The 19,823-nt window shown below is 48.7% G+C and overlaps 1 protein-coding gene across 1 annotated transcript in view; it reads right to left on the reverse strand.

Moving 5' to 3' along the window:
• Positions 1–6,709: 6,709 nt before the first annotated feature.
• The window catches only part of PNOC (prepronociceptin), a 44,380-nt gene continuing 31,266 nt past the window's right edge, over positions 6,710–19,823 (reverse strand). The window contains exons 2-3 of the mRNA XM_081001249.1: positions 15,218–15,365; positions 6,710–8,928 (exon numbers count right to left, since the gene is read on the reverse strand). Of these exons, the coding sequence (XP_080857375.1) occupies positions 8,362–8,928; positions 15,218–15,346 (696 nt within the window). The 5' untranslated portion in view covers positions 15,347–15,365 and the 3' untranslated portion in view covers positions 6,710–8,361. The remainder of the gene's footprint in view (positions 8,929–15,217; positions 15,366–19,823) is intronic.

Consider the following 19,823-nt stretch of genomic DNA (forward strand, 5'->3'; position numbering starts at 1 on the left):
CTGGATGCTGAAGGGGCAACAGGGTTTGGTGGGCAGGGAGAGTGGGCGACAGGGAGCAGTTCAGACTCTGAGACTGAAGCAGATGGGTGTGTGCTGTTAGAATTCCTGATCCATGATTGCAGTCATGGGACTTTTCTCTTTCACATGACGGTGTATGTTTTGACTCCACAGAGTGGGAAGTGACGGAGACAGGATGTTTGTGTTACTGTGTTCCGTGAAGTGGGACTATTGTCCTTTGTTCTTTTTCTCTTTGCTGTCTGATGCTAGAGAGAGAGGGAGCCATGTTGCAGTGCTCCGTGTGTGTTTATATGTAAATAAAGTAGATTAGCCAAAATGCTGAGCTGCTGAGGTCCATTATGCAAGCTGCGAAGACTGTGCGGATCCCTAAGTGTGCCGCTGTCGGTTGGCATCGGTCGCTGTGATGTTCGGGCTGAAGAAAGCTTATGAAACTCCCGAACTATTGACCAGGAGGGAGGGAACATGCCAGTCGGGCATGTTTCTCTGCCAGGGTCCTACTCGAGTGTAGGCTGAACTCCTGATGCGTGTGTGTGTGTGTGTGTGTGTGAAGAGGATGCTGAAGAATCCCAGAAGTCTCCCTTTACGGCTGCAACAAGCTCCTTTCTCCCTAGTCTCCAAGAAGATAACGAGGAGGGCAGGACACAGGTCTGTCTTAAGCATATCCAGCGCCGTGGTGCAAAGCTCCCTCCAGCGCGCCCTCCCTGTTTCCCAGAGTCTTTTGGGGAGGATGGCGCTGCTGGTGGGGCTGGAGGAGGGGGGCAGCAGCTGGAGGGCAGCTCCTCCGGCGGGGAAGAGGGGCTCACCCCGTCGTGGGGATTCGAACCGCCGACCTTCTGATCGGCAAGTCCTAGGCTCTGTGGTTTAACCCACAGTACTACCCGCATCCCTTACTGGTATGTCATAGAATCATAGAATTGTAGTGTTGGAAGGGACCTCGAAGGTCATCTTATGTCAAGATTTGTGGTCTCTCTAGTCCAGCAGCCTGTGCCCATGGAAAGCTGGGAAACAGGACCTGAGCACAATAGCAGTCTCCATTCCTGGGGGTTTCAGTGTGTTGTAAATGAAATCCACTGTGGTGGACCAGCCCACAGCTGAAAAAGGTTGCTGACCGCTGCTCAAGCATGATTCAAACACAATAGCACTCTCCTCCCCCTCCTTTGGTTTCCAGAAAACGATGTTCAATTTCTTGCTAGGCTTGATGTGGAACGCCCTCCCACCAGATGTCAAAGAGAACAACAACTACCAGACTTTTAGAAGACATCTGAAGGCAGCCCTGTTTAGGGAAGCTTTTAATATTTGATGTATCACAGTATTTTAATATTGTGTTGGAAGCCACCCAGAGTGGCTGGGAAAGCCCAGCCAGATGGGCGGGGTATAAATAATAAATTATTATTATTATTATTATTAATGGGAGAGGAAATAGAAAAGGCAGATCAAAGGTTATTTATGTATGCTACGACTGCTGCCAGAACTTTGGCAGCCCCAAAATGGAAAGTACCAGAATTACCAACAACAGAGGAGTGGCAGACGAAGATGGTTGATTATGCGGAACTAGCAAAACTGACCTGTCGAATCCGATATCAGGAGGAAGCAAAATTCCAACAAGATTGAATTTATGGAGTTCATAAATAATAACTGTAGAAATCTGAAGACTCTGGCAGGACTGAAATAAATCTGATGATGTAGATAGGATTGGATACAATAAGAAACTGGGAAAGTAACTGACATAAGAAAACCTGTTGAAGGGAGAGAAGGAAGTCAGCAGAGTGTGGGGAAAGAATGTGGGTAAATGATTGCTGAATTTTACTGTATTTTGTTTGTTTGTATTAAATGAAACACCAATAAAAAGCATTAAAAAAACCAAAAACCAGAAATTGATATTCAGAAGCATTGCTGCACTCCTTCCTTCCTTCCTTCCTTCCTTGATAGCTCAGTTGGTTAGACCATGGTGCTGATAATGCCAAATCTGCAGGTTTGATCCCTGTATGGGACAGCTGAATATTCCTGCATTGCAGAGAGTTGGACTAAGATGATCCTCAGACTCCCAATTCTATGATTCCTTCTTTCCTTCCTGGAAAGGTTTTTCCCTCCCTCCCTCTCTCTCTCTGGAGAAGACTAACTCCTACATTACTGGCTAGATCATATGACTTTCCTTCTTCCAACAAACCCTCAATTGAGGATGATTAACTCGTCTTGTTATTATCCCACAATGTCAGCCTGCAGGAGAGAACTTCTAATAAACGTCTGAGATGAGCGCTCCGTTGCTGATGGAACTGTCAATTCCCCCCCTAACCCCCAGATGGGTTCCTTCAATTTATTTTGTGCTTCTCCTGTCTTATGTAATTGGGAGAGGTGTGTGAAATCATGAACAGAGGCAGCTACTCTTCCAGGACCAAAAGATAAGGAGGGGCTGATTGTGTGGCATATTGGTTAGAGTGTTGGACCAGCATGTGGGAGACCAGGGTTCGAATCCCCACTCAGTGGTGAAGCTCGTTGGGTGACCTTGGACCAGCCACTGCCCCTCAGTCTAACCCACCTCACAAGGCTGTTGTGAGGATGACACGGGAAGGAGCAGAACCATGTACCCCATCTTGAACTCCTTGCATTACATGTTGGGTGGTACAACTTCTGTCCTGGCTAATCAACATGATGTGTCACCATGAGAATGTCTCTCCTGTTCCCATCCCTGTTGCCTCACAGATCTTTGAGGACCTAACTGGTGTTACTCGGTGATGGGGAAAACGTTGATACAAGGCGAACAATGGGTTAAAATTACACAGTGCTTGGGATCCTGTCTTGAGGAGCACATCCTCCACATCTGGATGCTCTGAGATAAGGGTTGCCATAGCAACACCATCAAGGCCAAGTCATTCACGCTCCCATTGGTTCAGGAAATATGCCTACATGTAAGTAAGCTAAAGGTAAAGGACCCCTGGACAGTTAAGTCCAGTCAAAGGCAACGGTGGGGTTGCGGCACTCATCTCGCTTTTCAGGTCGAGGGAGCCGGCGTTTATCCACAGACAGCTTTCCGGGTCATGTGGCCAGGAGGACTAAACCACTTCTGGTGCAATGGGACACCGTGACAGAAACTAGAGTGTATGGAAATGCCATTTAGCTTTCTGCCACAGTGGTACCTATTTATCTACTTGCACTGGTGTGCTTCTGAACTGCTAGGTTAGCAGGAGCTGGGACAGAACAATGGGCGCTCACCCCATCGAGCGGATTCGAACCACCGGCCTTCCGATCGGCAAGCCCAAGAGGCTCAGTGGTTTGGACCACAGTGGCACCTGCCTACGTGTAGAGATGGGTATAATAGTCTCTAGGCATTGCTTTCATTATGTTGTGTCCCATCCTCTTTTGCTGTCAGGGTCTGATTCTGAATCTGTGAGAGTCAGGGGAAGAGGCTATGGGTTAGCTAGCATGGTGATGGTGGCACTGCACATATCTTTACTTCTAAGACCAGAAGAACTGTGTATAGATAGTAATGTTTAGCTTTGTGCCCGGAGACAATAAACTCTTTCCTACTTGGAACTGCATGGGAGAGCTTTCCCCCTAAACAGGGACTCTGGAAAAGGCTGTCTGCTGGGATCAGGAAATCTCTGTGACTCGCCTGGGGCTCTGCGTAGCCTGCTGACACATCACACAGATTGAGGTGTGGTGAACTGCCAACTCCCTTCCACAAGTCACCAGCAGGAAAGGCTCGCTCTTCTTCATTATACCTCTGCAGCTCGGCCTGCAACAAAATGCCGCAGTGTGGGTTGCCCCTTTTCAGAAAACTCCATTCCACTCCCCCAACTCTTTGTTTTCTTTCCTCGCCCCCACCAGAATTAAATTAACTACATGCCTACTGACCATTCTAGTCCTCATTGGGCTGTTTGTGGGCACCTTGGGTATCCCCGTCCTAAATAATTATTGGGACTTCAGTAAATCTCGCCGCTTCCCAAACTGTGTGTTGCTGTAATATAGAAAGGTGGTGTGCAAATGTGAAATGAAAGTGAAATTGAAACTTGCTGATAGCTGAGTTACTTAAATCTGCTGATTTCAATTGGCCTGCTGTGAGCATGACTAGCATTGGATATCACCTAATGTTTCCTGGATCATTCCTTTCCATATGTTTATGAACACTCTCAAAGCACTCTAAAAAGTTAGCCAGCTACGACTTATCCTTGTGGAAGCCATGCCACTTCTGTTTCAACAAGGCTTATTCTTCATATGCTTAGTGAGCGCTGTCTGTTAGGATATTTCCGTTCCACCTTAAAAGGGAGCAGGCTTTGTGAGTCACAGAGTCTGCGTATTTCCTGTTCACAGGAAGTTTATGTTTTGTCTATTGCTTTCGTTGTCTCTCTCTGTGTGCCTGAGACATCAACACAGGCAGTCATGTTTTTCTTTGTTCTGACCAACGCTGAATAAACTTGTAAATAATGCTCTCCTGAGTGCATCTTTCGCTGTGCATTATCTGCTGATAGAGCGTGCATCAGCTCTGGAATGTGGCAAGCTATTTCTGGAAGCTCGTGTCGCTAATTGCTGATACTGTATCTATGGGAGATCGATGGACGTCCGGAGGCAACGTGGAGTCATGATGGACTTTGTCTCCCTGGCAGTATCCCAACACTGTCTTCCACCAGTTTTCCCAGAACAGAGAAATTAACCTAATCAGCCTCTGATTTCCAGGATCCCTAACCAGCTTCTAATTTCTAGGATCCAGATTCCCAGCCTCTAATTTCCAGGATTTTAAAAATTGGCGTTAACATTGGCCACTTTCTAGTTTTCGGTGAAGAGGCTCAACTGAAGGATATTTGGGGTAACATTTTGGTCTGGGGGACACCAGTACTTTGCCAGTACAGTGGTACCTTGGGTTAAGTACTTAATTCGTTCTGGAGGTCTGTTCTTAACCTGAAACTGTTCTTAACCTGAAGCACCACTTTAGCTAATGGAGTCTCCTGCTGCTGCCGTGCTGCCGGAGCACGATTTCTGTTCTCATCCTGAAGCAAAGTGCTTAACCTGAAGCACTATTTCTGGGTTAGGGGAGTCTGTAACCTGAAGCGTATGTAACCTGAGGTACCACTGTACTAAATTACTCTTGGGGCCCAGTATGCCCTGACCCTTCCAGTTCTTGTGATCCTGTATCTGTTGAGGTAGAACCAGTCCCTTTGTCTAGGTAATGGTTTTGCCTAACTTGTTGAGCACCACGATTAGCATACCCAATAAAGTTGCTTTGTGCCGCAAAACAAATGGATAGGTCTCTCCCACCTCACCCAGCTGCCAGGTACGAGGAGATGAGCCAGAGTTTTGGGGTGTGAGCTAAGCTGAAAGCAGACTGGAAGCGGGAGACACAGAGACCTGCTTGCTCTGTGCTGGGTCCAAAGCTGTGGCTAATGGAGAAGCAAGATCTGTTGGGGTGTCATTGCTTGGAGCTCCCCCATCTTAGGCTGAGGTTGTAAAGGTAAAGGGACCCCTGACCATTAGGTCCAGTCGTGGCCGACTCTGGGGTTGCGGCGCTCATCTCGCTTTATTGACCGAGGGAGCTGGCGTACAGCTTCCGGGTCATGTGGCCAGCATGACTAAGCCGCTTCTGGCGAACCACAGCAGCGCACGCAAACGCCATTTACCTTCCCGTTGGAGTGGTACCTATTTATCTACTTGCACTTTGATGTGCTTTCGAACTGCTAGGTGGGCAGGAGCAGGGACCAAGCAACGGGAGCTCACCCCGTCGCAGGGATTCGAACTGCCGACCTTCTGATCAGCAAGTCCTAGGCTCTGTGGTTTAACCCACAGCGCCACCCGCGTCCCAGCTCAGGTTGTACATATTTGTAAATATAAACCATATATCCTAAAGACACTGCAGTCTCCGCTGAGCTTCATTCCTAGGTAGCTGAACTGTGGGCAATTTCTGGAGCCCCTGGGAGCTCTTAGAGATTGGGACAGAGATAATTGTGTCCCACTGGCTCTTTCCATTCTGCTAGGGTTTGTCTATGCCATGGGTAGGCAAACTAAGGCCCGGGGGCTGGATGCGGCCCAATCGCCTTCTCAATCCGGCCTGCAGGCGGTCCGGGAATCAGCGTGTTTTTACATGAGTAAAATGTGCCCTTTTATTTTAAATGCATCTCTGGGTTATTTGTGGGGCATAGGAATTTGTTCATTTCTCCCCCCAAAAATATAGTCTGGCCCACCACGTGGTCTGAGGAACAGTGGACCAGCCCTCTGCTGAAAAAGTTTGCTGACCCCTGGTCTATGCCCATCTTTAAGTACTCCAGTTTGCCCACCTTAGCTCAGAGGCACCTGACATTATTGTATAAATACCTGTGCATGTTCTTTTTCTTTTCAAATGTTTTTGGCACACACATTTTACCATCTTTAGTTTTGGCCTTTCTGACACCCTTCACTCGTTCCGAATTTAGTGTGAAAATACAAAGGTGCTGCAAAAACAATCCGTTAAATCCCCCCATGCCTGGAAAGCGATCCTAAAAGTTTCTTTGAAATCCCCTGCCGCTCAGGAAAGTTGGGGAGCGAGTTCGAGTTAGCCACGGGCGAGCGCCAGGTCTGCAAGGAAGGAGGCCTGTGACTCATATCTCCGTCCGGGACTTGAGCGAGTGGTGTGGCCAGGGCAGAGACAGGGGTGTGGGTGGAGAATACGCTCCGGTAGCACATTAGCGCCATGCTCATTGACGGTGTGCTGACCACAACGCTACAGTAGAAATAGAAAAGTAATTTATTAATCTTTTCTCTTTTTTTCTTTTTGCTATGTACAAGTTTAATGGAGGAATCTTGGCGTCTGCAACAATTAAAAAGAACAGGGTTCCGCGTCTCATTTCCCCTGTTTTTGAACATTCAATGGTTAACAGAAGAAGGTGCGCCCAGCTCTCGCTACATTGCTAATTTTCGGTCATGCGGTCTTTTCCGGAGACGATTGTTACCAGGCAGGACAGAGGAAGGGGGCAACGGGAGTCTCATTGGCTCCTCACCCCTGTAATTACAAAAATACACCTTTGAAAGTGACAGCCCATAGAGAGCGGCTTTGACAAAATGCATGCCATAGGGGGAGAGAGAAAGACGGAGAGGGATGAGGAACGGGGAACAAAATATCCACAAACACCACGGTACTGCCAATCCAAAGATGTCAACCTCGTTTTGGGAACATAATCCAGGATTTTGACTCGGTCCCAATTAAATTCTGGTGCTAAAATAGAACAAATATCAAAGTTGCAAGCCAGAAAGTCAATAACTTGTCTACACAATCACAATCGCCTTCCTAAACCTGGTGGCCCCCCACCCGATGTTTTAATTAATTAATTAATTACATAAAAATTATATACCGCTTGATTGTAAAAACGAAATAAAACCGAAAGCAGTTTACAAAAAAGAACAAACACCTATTTCTTTTAAAGGGGAAAACAATTAAAACATTAAAAAAATTAAAACCAGCAATAATTTTTCTTCTTCTTAAAACAACAGCATTTTAGATAACTGGCAGGCTTGGCTCAACAAAAATGTTTTTAGCAGATACTGAAAAGAGTACTTTGAAGGCGCCTGCTTGATTTCAATTGGCAGGGAGTTCCAAAGGTGTAGGTGCCAACACACTAAAATATAGATTGCTTACAGATGTGGAAGGGGTGTCGTGGGTCACCTCTAAGAGTGCTGGCTGGGGGTGATGGGACTCATAGACCAAAAACATCTGGAGTACAATCAATCAATCAATCAATCAATCAATCAATCAAAAGCCCTACATGGCTTAGGTCCAGGCAACCTGACAGACCATATTCCCACATATGAACCTGCCCAGTCTCTGAGATCTTCAGGGGAGGCTCTTTTCTCGGTCCTGCCACCCTCACTGGCGTGCTTTGTGGGGACGTGGGACAGGGCCTTCTCCGTGGTGGCTCCTCCTCCTGGGCAACTTTAGAACTCCCTCCCTAGTGATGCAAGACAGGCTCCCTTCTCCCTGCTCTTCCACCTGCAGGTGAAGACCGTTTCATTCCAACAGGCCTTTGGGAATTGTTTGTTCGAGAGAAGGGCTTCTAATAGCACTTGGCTGTTTCCATCATCTTCACCTTATCTTTCCATAGTCTTTTAATTCTGTTAGAGCTCAACTGCTTATTTCTCATATCTTTTTACCTCTTCGCAATTTATCTGTGCTGCGTATTTTCATTTGCAAGCCGCCTCCACTCCCGGTCTGGGACGGCAAACGTGGGAACGACGATAAACAGAACGAGAACGGAAAGGGACTAAATCGGAAGCTACGGGGTTGACTCCTTAGGCTTCGGCAGACCTGAACCAATTCACTAGAAGTTGGCGGTACGAAGAAAAAAAACAGGAACACCGCGAAGGGGGGGGAGTCCGTCCGCCTGCCTAGATCTCGTTCTGCTCTTTCGGGTCGTCGGCTAGGCCATCGTACTCGACGGATCGCGGAGACATCCCCAAGTACTGCTTCAGGAACTCGCTAAACCGCTTCTGGTTGTGCCACTTCCGGGCCGATTTCCGGACCCCAATGAAGCCCCCAAACCGCTTCTGGAGCTCCTGGACTCCGGCCTCCCCTACCGGCTCGTAACCGAACGGCCCACTCAGGAAGCTGCTCACCCCTTTCGGTATGTCAAGCTGGGCCGGCATGTCCCTCAGCAGAGCTTGGACTCCGTCGCCATCTCCACCTTCCGCTTGCCGGAAGAGGCCGCTCGTCTTGGACACCCCCTTCTCGCCCCCAGCCTTGTCGAGGTCCGCCGCCCGGGCCAGGCTGCCGAGGCGTTTCAGGCCGCCCCTGCTTGGCCGCAGGCCGCTGTCCCACATCTCCAAGGGCCGGCCGGCGTCGTCTTCCAGGCTGTCGAGGTCGAGGGGCAAAGGAGCCTTGCCTCCGGTGGCTTTGCTGCACAGCCCCCAGGTGGCGCTGGAGAGCAGCTTCCCCTCGCACTCCATGACGCAGATCTGCAAGAAAGGAGGAAGGAAGAAACAATTTCAGGAGGAGCGTGTTCACACTTTTAGTTTCAGGAGTATTGCACTCCTGACGTTAATCATCTTTCTCTTTGAAGGAGGAAAGATAGGAAAGGGCCATTATTAAAATAGCTGCAGGCTATTTTAAAATGAATCTCTCTCTTTGTAAACTTAAGAAGACTGTAAGCACTGTTACGGAAATAAAAGGGGGGGCACATCTTTAAAGTTGTTAAAGGTAAAGGTAAAGGAACACCTGACCATTAAGTCCAGTCGTGGCCGACTCTGGGGTTGTGCGCTCATCTCGCTTTATTGGCCGAGGGAGCCGGCATACAGCTTCTGGGTCATGTGGCCAGCATGACTAAGCCACTTCTGGCGAACCAGAGCAGCGCACGGAAATGCCGTTTACCTTCCCGCTGGAGTGGTACCTATTTATCTACTTGCACTTTGACATGCTTTCGAACTGCTAGGTTGGCAGGAGCAGGGACCGAGCAACGGGAGCTCACCCTGTCATGGGGATTCAAACTGCCGACCTTCTGATTGGCAAGCCCTAGGCTCTGTGGTTTAACCCACAGCGCCACCCGCGTCCCAAACCCTTGTATACCCCTCCCCATTTGTGACATACCAATGATGCAGTGGTGATGTATCAGTGAAGCTGCTCGAAGTGTATTCTGGGGGAAAGAGGGAAGTTTTAAAAGTCGGTGTCACCCCATGCTCGAGGTTCTTACTCCTGTGGGCAGGGCCGTCTTATCCATAGAGGCTTGTGGCGCGGCGTGCCAGGGTGCCACGTTATGGAGGGTGCCAGGGAAGAGGTGGAGGCTGGACGCGGCGCCTCCCAGCATCAGCTCGCCGCCCTCGCCCGCCTCTGCTCCCCTCCTCCCTGGTTTGCCAGAACCAAGAGAGGCACAAAGAGGGTGGAGAAGTTAGCTTCACACAGGCATAGTCTCTGATTGCTTGGGGGAAACCCTGGAGAGGAGGGGACTTAGGCAGCTGTGGGGAGGCGGGGACCTTCATTCTCTGCAACTGCTTCATGGGGGCCAGACAGGGCCCGATTTAGGTTTGATGAGGCCCTAAGCTGCTGAAGGTTATGGGGCCTTTATATGTCCAGCTGTCAACAACAAATTGCCGCTGGTTTTGTGTTGAATATATGTTCATACCCTTGGCCTATGCTGCCTGATCATCAGTCTACAAGCACTCCTTAATATTAGATAACAGGCACAACAGCTTGATCTACATTCAACTGTGATGCACCGCAGTCTGCAGCTGCGTCCTACCTGTTGCCATGCAAACTGTCCATACAGAATGTAGGCACCCTATATATAGAAAGGAGCAAACCAGTGATATTTTAGGGAGCAGGCTAGCAGACAGAGCCCATGACTTACATCCTAGGAGCCTACACAACACAAAACACTGTTGCTGCATGTAGGTTTTATTTTATTTGTTTTTTTATCTTATATTTTGGAACGGTACATACAGGGTTTTTCTTTCCTTTAAATTTTTTTGGGGGCCCCAAGAGAGTGGGGCCCTAAGCTATAGTTTGTTTAGCTTATACGTAAATCCATCACTGGGGACAGACCTACCAGCGATGAGTTGCTGTGCTCATCCGGCATGGCACTCCTGTGCAGATCCTGTTTTTTTTCTAATAAAGCGTTAATTCCTCTTGTCTTATGTGATTGATTGCTGGTTTCACAGACTGCCTTCCTAGAGACACCACTTCTCTGAAACCTTGAAAGCTTCTGATACAAACAAACAAGCAGTTTCTCTTCCCTCACTCCCATCACTCACACGAGTGCTTGGGACTTCCAGAGACAGGCTTCCCAGCAAGGGTGTGGAGATTGAGGCCCGGGGGTTTAATGCAAAGACTGGCTCCAGATAGCATGGGGTGACAAGGTTGAATTGGTGGCATTCGGCCAAGTGGCGACACCTCGCTTTGAGAAGGCTTGCATATATTAGCAGGTAGCCAGGAGATGACGTGGGTGGCGCTGTGGGTTAAACCACAGAGCCTAGGACTTGCTGATCAGAAGGCTGGCGGTTCGAATCCCTGTGACGGGGTGAGCTCCCATTGCTCGGTCCCTGCTCCTCCCAACCTAGCAGTTCGAAAGCACGTCAAAGTGCAAGTAGAGAAATAGGTACCACTCCGGTGGGAAGGTAAACAGCGTTTCCGTGCGCTGCTCTGGTTTGCCAGAAGCTGCTTAGTCATGCTGGCCACATCACCCGGAAGCTGTATACCGGCTCCCTCAGCCAGTAAAGCGAGATGAGCACCACAACCCCAGAGTCGGTCACGACTGGACCTAAAGGTCAGGGGTCCCTTTACCTTTACCTTAGCCAGGAGATATTTCCCCCCCCCCCAGACCCCAAACTTTCTCTGTTCATCTCTTCTCACCCCATAACTAATTGATTGCAAACAGGTTCTTAGAGGGATCACTGACTTCCATCAGAAGTCAATTATAAGACAGCAACTTCCTTTCCCCCCTTTGCTGGAAAGGAATTGAATTCACAGCAAGGGGTCTTTGAGTGCCAAGAGCGAAGAACCCAACTCTCTTTTCACGCTCAGGTTGCTAAACCGCTTACTTCTGCAATCAGGCTACTATTTCCAAAGGCTTTCCTTCTCCACCCCCACCTTTCATTAGCAGGTGAACTGCTTGCATTTAACTCTACCCACACTGTGTGTGTGTGTGTGTGTGTGTGTGTGTGTCTGGCGGCTTGTCTGTATTTTTTTAAAACGCTGCCCTGCAAAAGTTTAGCTGTCTATTTATTCTGCACAGCCTGACTCAAGGAAGAGCAAAGTGGGGAACTTGGACTAATTATAAGTTCTGAAGTTTCCTGGGTCTTCTGAGCAGAGAGTTCTACATTTTTTGTCCCGAATGGCTTCTTCACACAGAAGGGAGGCCTTTTGAAATTGCTCTTGCTTTGGCAAACTGAGCCATAGCTGTCAACTTACAGATTTGAAAATAAGGGACCAGCAGCCTCGAAAATAAGGGATCAGCAGCCAAAATAAGGGTTCAGCAGCCAAAATAAGGGATCAACAATTACTTTGATAAAATACATATTTTGTTGCGTGCAAATGGCTTTAGATACCTATTAGGACCATAAATTACCATATAGCATATATTCCACACAAAAAAACAGCAACAATTTGTTGTTGACAAAGGACAGCTGGACATAGAAAGGGCCCCATTACATTCAGTAGCTTATTTAAGGGACATCATCAATAAGGGACAGCAGCGGGACATGGGGCTGGGATAAGGGACTGTCCCGCCAAATAAGGGACACTTGACAGCTATGAACTGAGCTGAGATATTTGTTCAGCTCCACCACATGGCCTGACTCTACAGCTTCAAGAGACATTGCTGGTGACGGCTGATCTCATGTGGGGGCTGAACTGTGTGGGGAGCCAGCGTGCTGTGAGCTCACTGACCAGGCAAATTAATGCAGGGGGAAGCTCCCAGGGCAGGGGTAGGCAAACTAAGGCCTGGGGGCCAGATGCGGCCCAATTGCCTTCTCAATCCGGCCTGTGGACGGTCTGGGAATCAGCGTGTTTTTACATGAGTAGAATGTGTGCTTTTATTTAAAATGCACCTCTGGGTTATTTGTAGGGCATAGGAAGTCGTTCATCTCCCCCCCCAAAAAATATATATATAGTCCAGCCCCCCCCCCCAAGGTCTGAGGGACAGTGGACTGGCCCCCTGCTGAAAGTTTGCTGACCCCTGCTCTAACCACTGCACCACGCTAGCAGAGAACCTCTGCCTTCTGCAGTGCCCTTGGAGTGAAATTCAAGGTTGCACCCATTGCGTGTGTGTGTGTGTGGCTGGTGGCGAAATTGGCATTTCCCTGAAATGAAGCAGCTGACTAAATGAATCTTAATGACCTGTCCACTGCATTTTCTTAATGGGCAGGAGATGGTTTGCCAGCACCATGCGGAGTCCAGCCCAGACAGCTGAAGCTGGCTTCGCTCCTTGGTTTGCTAATTCATTCATTCAGGCATGCTTGCTTTCATTCATTCCAATCCACAAACCGTCCGGCCATGACAGTATCAGCTGTGGAAAGGAAGCCCTCCAAGGTCAAGGGCATAAGAGTGCATTGAACTTGCTATAATTTTGAGGCGAAGGATCCTGTCCGTGCCTTAATTTCAGAGAAGCCGTCTTTGGTCGTTTGGCAACCAGAATAATCAAGGAGATTGCAGCATTTGGGACTTTTTAATTTACATCATAAAAATGTAAAGGGACCCCTCACCATTAGGTCCAGTCGTGGCCGGCTCATCTTGCTTTACTGGCCGAGGGAGCCGGCGTACAGCTTCCAGGTCATGTGGCCAGCATGGCTAAGCCGCTTCTGGCGAACCAGAGCAGTGCACGGAAATGCCATTTACCTTCCCACCAGAGTGGTACCTATTTATCTACTTGCACTTTGACATGCTTTCAAACTGCTAGGTTGGCAGGAGCAGGGACCGAGCAACGGGAGCTCACCCCGTCACGGGGATTCGAACCGCTGACCTTCTGATCAGCAAGTCCTAGGCTCTGTGGTTTAGACCACAGTGCCACCCACATCCCTAATTTACATCATAGGTATTTATAAAATCATGCATGACATTGAGAAAGTGGATATTTTTTTTCTCCCTTTCTCATAACACTGGAAGTCGTGAACATTTGATGAAGCAGAATATTGGATGATTCATGACAGATACAGTAGAAGAAAGGACTTCTTTACAGAATCAGAGAATTGTAGAATTGGAAGGGTCCTCTAGAGTCATCTAGTCCAGCCCCCAAGGGCTGGTCTGGGGCACAGGACCACATGGCACCAGGATATCTGGAAGGGACCAGATGGGCAAAGACCTCTTCTAGATTCACTTTCTGTTTCAGAGATGCTTCACAGGAGTTTGGGGGGGGGAGTTATCCTAAAATAAGTTTATTGCGCAGGCAGGTGCGAATCGGCCGGACTGCAACATGCTTCCAAGGTGGGCTCAGATGGTGACCTAGATGAATGCAGACGGATGCCTTGGCGACGATCTTTCTTTAGGGCCCCACTCAATGAGAAATGGAGCCAGGGCAGGGAATGGCTGGGACATAAATTCTCATCAAATGGGAAGGAGCAAGCGCCAGAAGCGGGAGAGGGAGAGGGAAGGAGAAAAAGCCCATTGCAAAAAGTGTCACTGTTGATCAGCCAAGGAGGCAGGAAAAGCGTGGAGATGAGAACGGTATTTACCTCTTCCTTTGAAACTTGGTGTTTGAGCTGCCAGGACTGGAGCTTGGAAGGCGGCCCAAAATCTGGCATATCAAGAACAGGCTGGCCCTAGCATTGGGCAGAGTGATGCAGGGGCCTCAGGTGGCCTGTGTTGAGGATAGGGGCAGGTGAATCTGTCAGTTTTGGTCCTTCCCCACCCCCAATCTTATGTTCAGTTCTCCACATTTCCACATGATGTTGTGAGGGTGGCACAGGGACGCGGGTGGCACTGCGGGTTAAACCACAGAGCCTAGGACTTGCCGATCAGAAGGTCGGTGGTTCGAATCCCTGCGACGGGGTGAGCTCCCATTGCTCGGTCCCTGCTCCTGCCAACCTAGCAGTTCGAAAGCACGTTAAAGTGCAAGTAGATAAATAGGTACCGCTCTGGCAGGAAGGTAAACGGCGTTTCCGTGCGCTGCTCTGGTTCGCCAGAAGCGGCTTAGTCATGCTGGCCACATGACCTGGAAGCTGTACGCCGGCTCCCTCGGCCAGTAAAGTGAGATCAGCGCCGCAACCCCAGAATCAGCCACGACTGGACCTAATGGTCAGGGGTCCCTTTACCTTTACAGTGGTACCTTGGGTTACATATGCTTCAGGTTACATGCTCTTCAGGTTACAGATTCCGCTAACCCAGAAATAGTGCTTCAGGTTAAGAACTTTGTTTCAGGATGAGAACAGAAATCGTGCTCCAGCGGCACGGCAGCAGCAGGAGGCCCCATTAGCTAAAGTGGTGCTTCAGGTTAAGAACAGTTTCAGGTTAAGAACAGACCTCTGGAACGAATTAAGTACTTAACCCGAGGTACCACTGTACCTTTACTAAAAATTCACCAGCACTTCAGTGCAAATGCATGCAATACTGCCTAATATACGCGTTTTTGCAAAGCAATCTCCCCTAATTTGTTCTTTATTGCACTTCTGTACACACTACTTGGCTGGAGAAACTCATTGCAAAATTCAGAGAAGTGCAAATTTCAAAGGATGCGCATTGGTTCACAAACGATGGATCAGGTAGGTTTGCCTTGCACTGTGTGCCATATGACCCAAGCCCGCCGCTGCTTGGACTACTCACCAGAAGGCTGAAGTCATCTTGCTGGTGGCTGTACAAATGTCTGTGGCAGTTCAGACAATCTCTCCGGCAGTCGCTGAGGGCGTAAGCAAGCAGGCAGAATGACAAGATGTTCCAAAGGAGGATCCTCATGGTGTCAGCTCTCAAAAACCTGCAAAAAGGAACCGGGGAGAGTGGAATGGTCAAGAGAAGGAACTGTCCTTGCCCGTCCTCTGACTCTGGGTCACTAGAAGTGGAAGAAAACTCCAACCCAGAAGGTTTTTTGTCATTCTCACCAGTCCTGTGGGATTGCCTCCCCACAGAGGTTCATGCTTAATAATAATAATAATAATAATAATAATAATAATAATAATAAATTTTATTTATACCCTGCCCTCCCCAGCCAAGACCGGGCTCAGGGCGGCTAACACCAAATATAAAATCAATTGATTGAAATACAACTTAAAAAACAAGATTAAAATACAACATTAAAACATTAAAATGCAACCTCATTTCAGTGGAAACTCAATCAAAAACTTTTTGGGGGATAAAAACATCAAGTCTTCACCAAGGCTGACTATCCAGACTGATCCTACGTGGGCCAGAAAAAAGCCAGGGAAGTCCCCAAATAGGAGTTCCAACACAGGAGAAAGGAAAAAAGAAAGAGGGGTAGGGGATCAAGTTGATTCCAAGCCAAAGGCCAGGCAGAACAACTCTGTCTTACAGGCCCTGCGGAAAGAAATCAGATCCCACAGGGCCCTGGTCTCATGAGACAGAGAGTTCCACCAGGCTGGAGCCAGTGTTGAAAAGGCCCTGGCTCTGGTTGAGGCTGTTGGGAAACTGTGTATGTGCAGCTACTCACACAGAGTCAATTAAGGTTTGGCAGACAGCCAGAAGGCAGTCTGAAGGAATAAGTCTGCCTAGAAATAACAGAGACATGAAGACAGCTTCCTGATTGGTCAAGCTCTTTCAAGGGAGTGATAATTAATGGCCCACAAACTGGAATGTGTTAGTTCGTGGTTCAGTGGTTCAGTGTGTCAGTGTAGGTGTTGTGAGTCGTGTCAGAGAGAGCTAGCAAAAGATCTGTGTTCTGTTCCTGTAAATAATCCACTGTATATAATAAACACCTAACTACAAGTTCCTGGTTCCTGCTTCGTCTATCCTGTCTCCAGCCAAGTCGCCAATTGCTTCTGTGTATTCTGCGTGTATTCTGCTAGGTCTGGCTAAGGTCCTGCAACTAGTCAGAAAGTTGGGAAACACCAAACTGGTTTTGCCAATAGAGGCTAATCTGTAAGTGGGCATATGCTTACAATCAAGAAGCATATAAATTCAAAGGATTTGCAGATAAGGTGAGTTCTGAAGAGGGATTTGAAGGACAACACAGGAGACGGCAGGGCCACGGGTGCAAGAACATGCCCACTACCTACTGAGCCAGGTTCAAGGCTCTTGCATTCATTTACAAAGCCCTGAACAACTTAGGTCCAGGTTACCCCGGGGCTCACCTGAACGCTTACATCCCGGTAGCAGCAGAACATATGCCCGCACTGCCCAGGGCGGGCGCACTCCCGAGGGGTGTGTGGCGCGGAGGGTGTGTTGATATTTTCACCCCTTCCCATTGCAAGAATCTCCTGATCTGATGATTTGAGAAAGGAGGGGGCGGGAACTGCTCTTCTACTCTTCCGCTCCTTCCTGACTGCCTGACTTTCGAAGAATTGATTTTAGAATGAATTGATTTTAGAATGTATTTTAATTTATTGACTGTGATTTTACGTAAACTGTTACTTTTACTGTTGTTAGCCGCTCTGAGCCCGGCTTCGGCTGGGGAGGGCGGGATATAAATAAATTTTATTATTATTATTATTATTAAGATTTTTTAAAGCGACACAGCAGTATACAATTTTTTAAATATAAACAAATGAAAAGGAAACACGGGCGGCTTTCACAAGTTGCGCAGAAAGGTCTCTTGCAGCTGACTTATGAAGGCGACGCCGAGTGTCATTTTTCTAGAAAAAGGGGTGCCAGAGCTCAGCATGAACTTCTCCTTTGTTGTCTTAGAATGGCAATGGCACCCACCTGAAAGGTGCCGGAACTGAGCTTCGGCGGGGGGGGGGGCGACTCTGATGACGCCCTTCCCTCCATGCTGAAACAAACCCTAGCGTTGCTCACTGGTGTGACGGCTCAAGCAGAACCTGTGACGGTGCAGTTACTCATTAAGTAAATTAAGAGAATCGGACCCCGAGGCAGGAGGGTACTCAAAGCCTGTCACAATGCGGCGAGTCAAGCCAAACGCAGCCAGGGATATGCTTGTTTCCCCACCTCCTCCCTGCCTCTATTTGCGAAATTCCTGATCTGCGTTTCATCTCACGCAGGGCGAGATAGCTCCTGACCAGCTCCAAGGTTTGCTGGCAGATGGAACAAAGAATTATGCTTCCTGGCTGGAGGGGAGCTCTATTTGTGACGCGCTTGCAACCCTCGCCTACCTCGCCGGTGCCGGGAAAGCGATGTGAGCATTGCGTACAGTTGGCATGCTTCGGAAAGCAATGTGGCTTGCTCACCCCAAGGAGGAGGGAAAGGAAAGGCCATCTCTGACCCTGGGGAGGCTAGAGATTGTGGTCGTTGGTAGGTTAAATGTTGCAGCAGGCCTTGCAAAGCCACTTCCGCCCTACAGAGGAGATGGGGTTGCGGGCTTCACGATCCCACCACACGCGCGGCGGCTGGAGCCCAGCCCCGCGCGATTGGGGGGATTCCCGGCCGTGTCACACCCTGGCCAGCCTATCGGCTGGCTCTGGGGGCGTGGCCTGCCCTATTTAATGCATGATGCGGCTGGGGATCTCCCTCTTTCCCCACCTGCCAGCTGTTCCTGCTTTTTCCCACCCTCTCGCCCTATAAGGTTTCCTTTCCTTGACCTTGCTATGGACCTTGGTTGGTCGCTGTTGAGGGGCCTGGTAGAATTTTTTCCACTTGGCAAATTGGTCCCAGCCACTTGGTTTTCACCTGTCTCATAGCAAATCGTCACAACTTTCTTGGTATTGGCAGATAGGCATTGGTATTGCTCTGTAGATGGAAGAGGGGAGGAAGCGCCATCACCTGCCCCACATATTGAAGGGTAGTCCGATAAAGGATTCTGGGGGGCGTGGCCCTGTCCGAAGCCTAGGGAGGTGAGGGCCTAAGGCACGCCCCCTAGCGGTGACCCCGGGGGAGTTCCTAGTTGATGTGCATCAGCAGGACTCCCCCTACTGGTCGTTAACCCTTCCCGGACTTCAAGCGTATGGGCTGAAGTCGGATATAGTCAGTTAGGACCAATGCCTAAGCCAATACCGCTCATCACCTGTAACCAATAAAGTTGTGGCCTTATTTAGCCCATTAACCTTAATATTTGTGTCATGTGTCTTTATTTCCACTGGGGGGGCGGGAACTCACCACTCAAGCCCTCAAGTCCAAAAACCCTGATTGATGCAAGAAATCAAGCTATGAGAAGTTCTGCTGAGAGGGTTCAACTCTCAGGAACTTTCTTGACATGAGGCTCATACATGCTTCTGCTAGTCCAGCTGCTTTCTCCCGGGAAACTTTTCTGCTGGATCAGAACAAACATCAGTCAGTTTTTCTGCGGGTTGACGTTTGTTCTGATTCAGTGGTAAACAATGGCTTTTCCCAGAGAAAGCAGCGGGATGAATGGAAAACCTCTCAAATCTGTGCTTTCTAGACACGGAACAAGTGGAATGTGCCCATGGATGCTGAAACCTCAATTTCCCCCAAACGGAAAGCTTCCCAGAACTTGCGACTCCCGCTCTGGTATTAAATTATGTGGAGTTTAACACTGTCAGAAAAAACAACAACTCGTGAGTTACGTGTTGCCAAAGGCTTGGAGGATCATGAAAGATTCTGTTCTGTCTGATGGGATTTTATCTTCCATACAACAAATGCAGATATGCAGGACTCTCTCTCCACAACAGTACAAGGTGAAATCTGGTTTTCCTCATGGTCTCAAGTACTCTACTTACCTGATTTAAGTATCTGCCTGATCTATTGTGCTGCTCTTTTGCATTTGCTTTGTTTGACTTCAATAAAACCATGATTCTATGCAAATAAAATTTTTGGGAGGGGGGAATAAAGCAAGCGATAGAGTAGAGTGGGGAACTTCAGGCCTGGAGGCCAAGTGTGGCTCTCCAGACATCCCTATCTGGCCCTTGGACCCCTCCCATGGCCACACCCCTTTCCCAAGGCTGCAGCTCTGTGTTCTCCTTGAGCTCTCTTGCCTGGCTCGGATGTGTACACAAGAGCAGTTCTGCGGGGTCAAGCCAATGACTCATCTAGTGCAGCATTTTAGAATCACAGAATCAAAGAATTGTAGAGTTGGAAGAGACACATTGTAGAGTTGGAAGAGATTGTCTTCCATAAACATGGTTTTAACAATGAGTCCGTAAGTGACTGTGGAGGCCAATTCTGGATCCACACATCCTTCCACAGTGGGGACATTGGTTCCCGGGCAAGAGTTGATCACGGTGTGGATTTGCCAAGCGTGCCTTCCTCTTAGCACGTTTCTCCCTTGCATCCTGAGTTCGGGTGTCTTCAAATCCCTTGACACCTTTGGTAAAGGCTGGAGCGCTCGCAGGCCAGTGGTTCCCAATTG

Source organism: Podarcis pityusensis (assembly GCF_964106645.2).
Source record: "Podarcis pityusensis genome assembly, chromosome: 3".
Taxonomy (NCBI): domain Eukaryota; kingdom Metazoa; phylum Chordata; class Lepidosauria; order Squamata; family Lacertidae; genus Podarcis; species Podarcis pityusensis.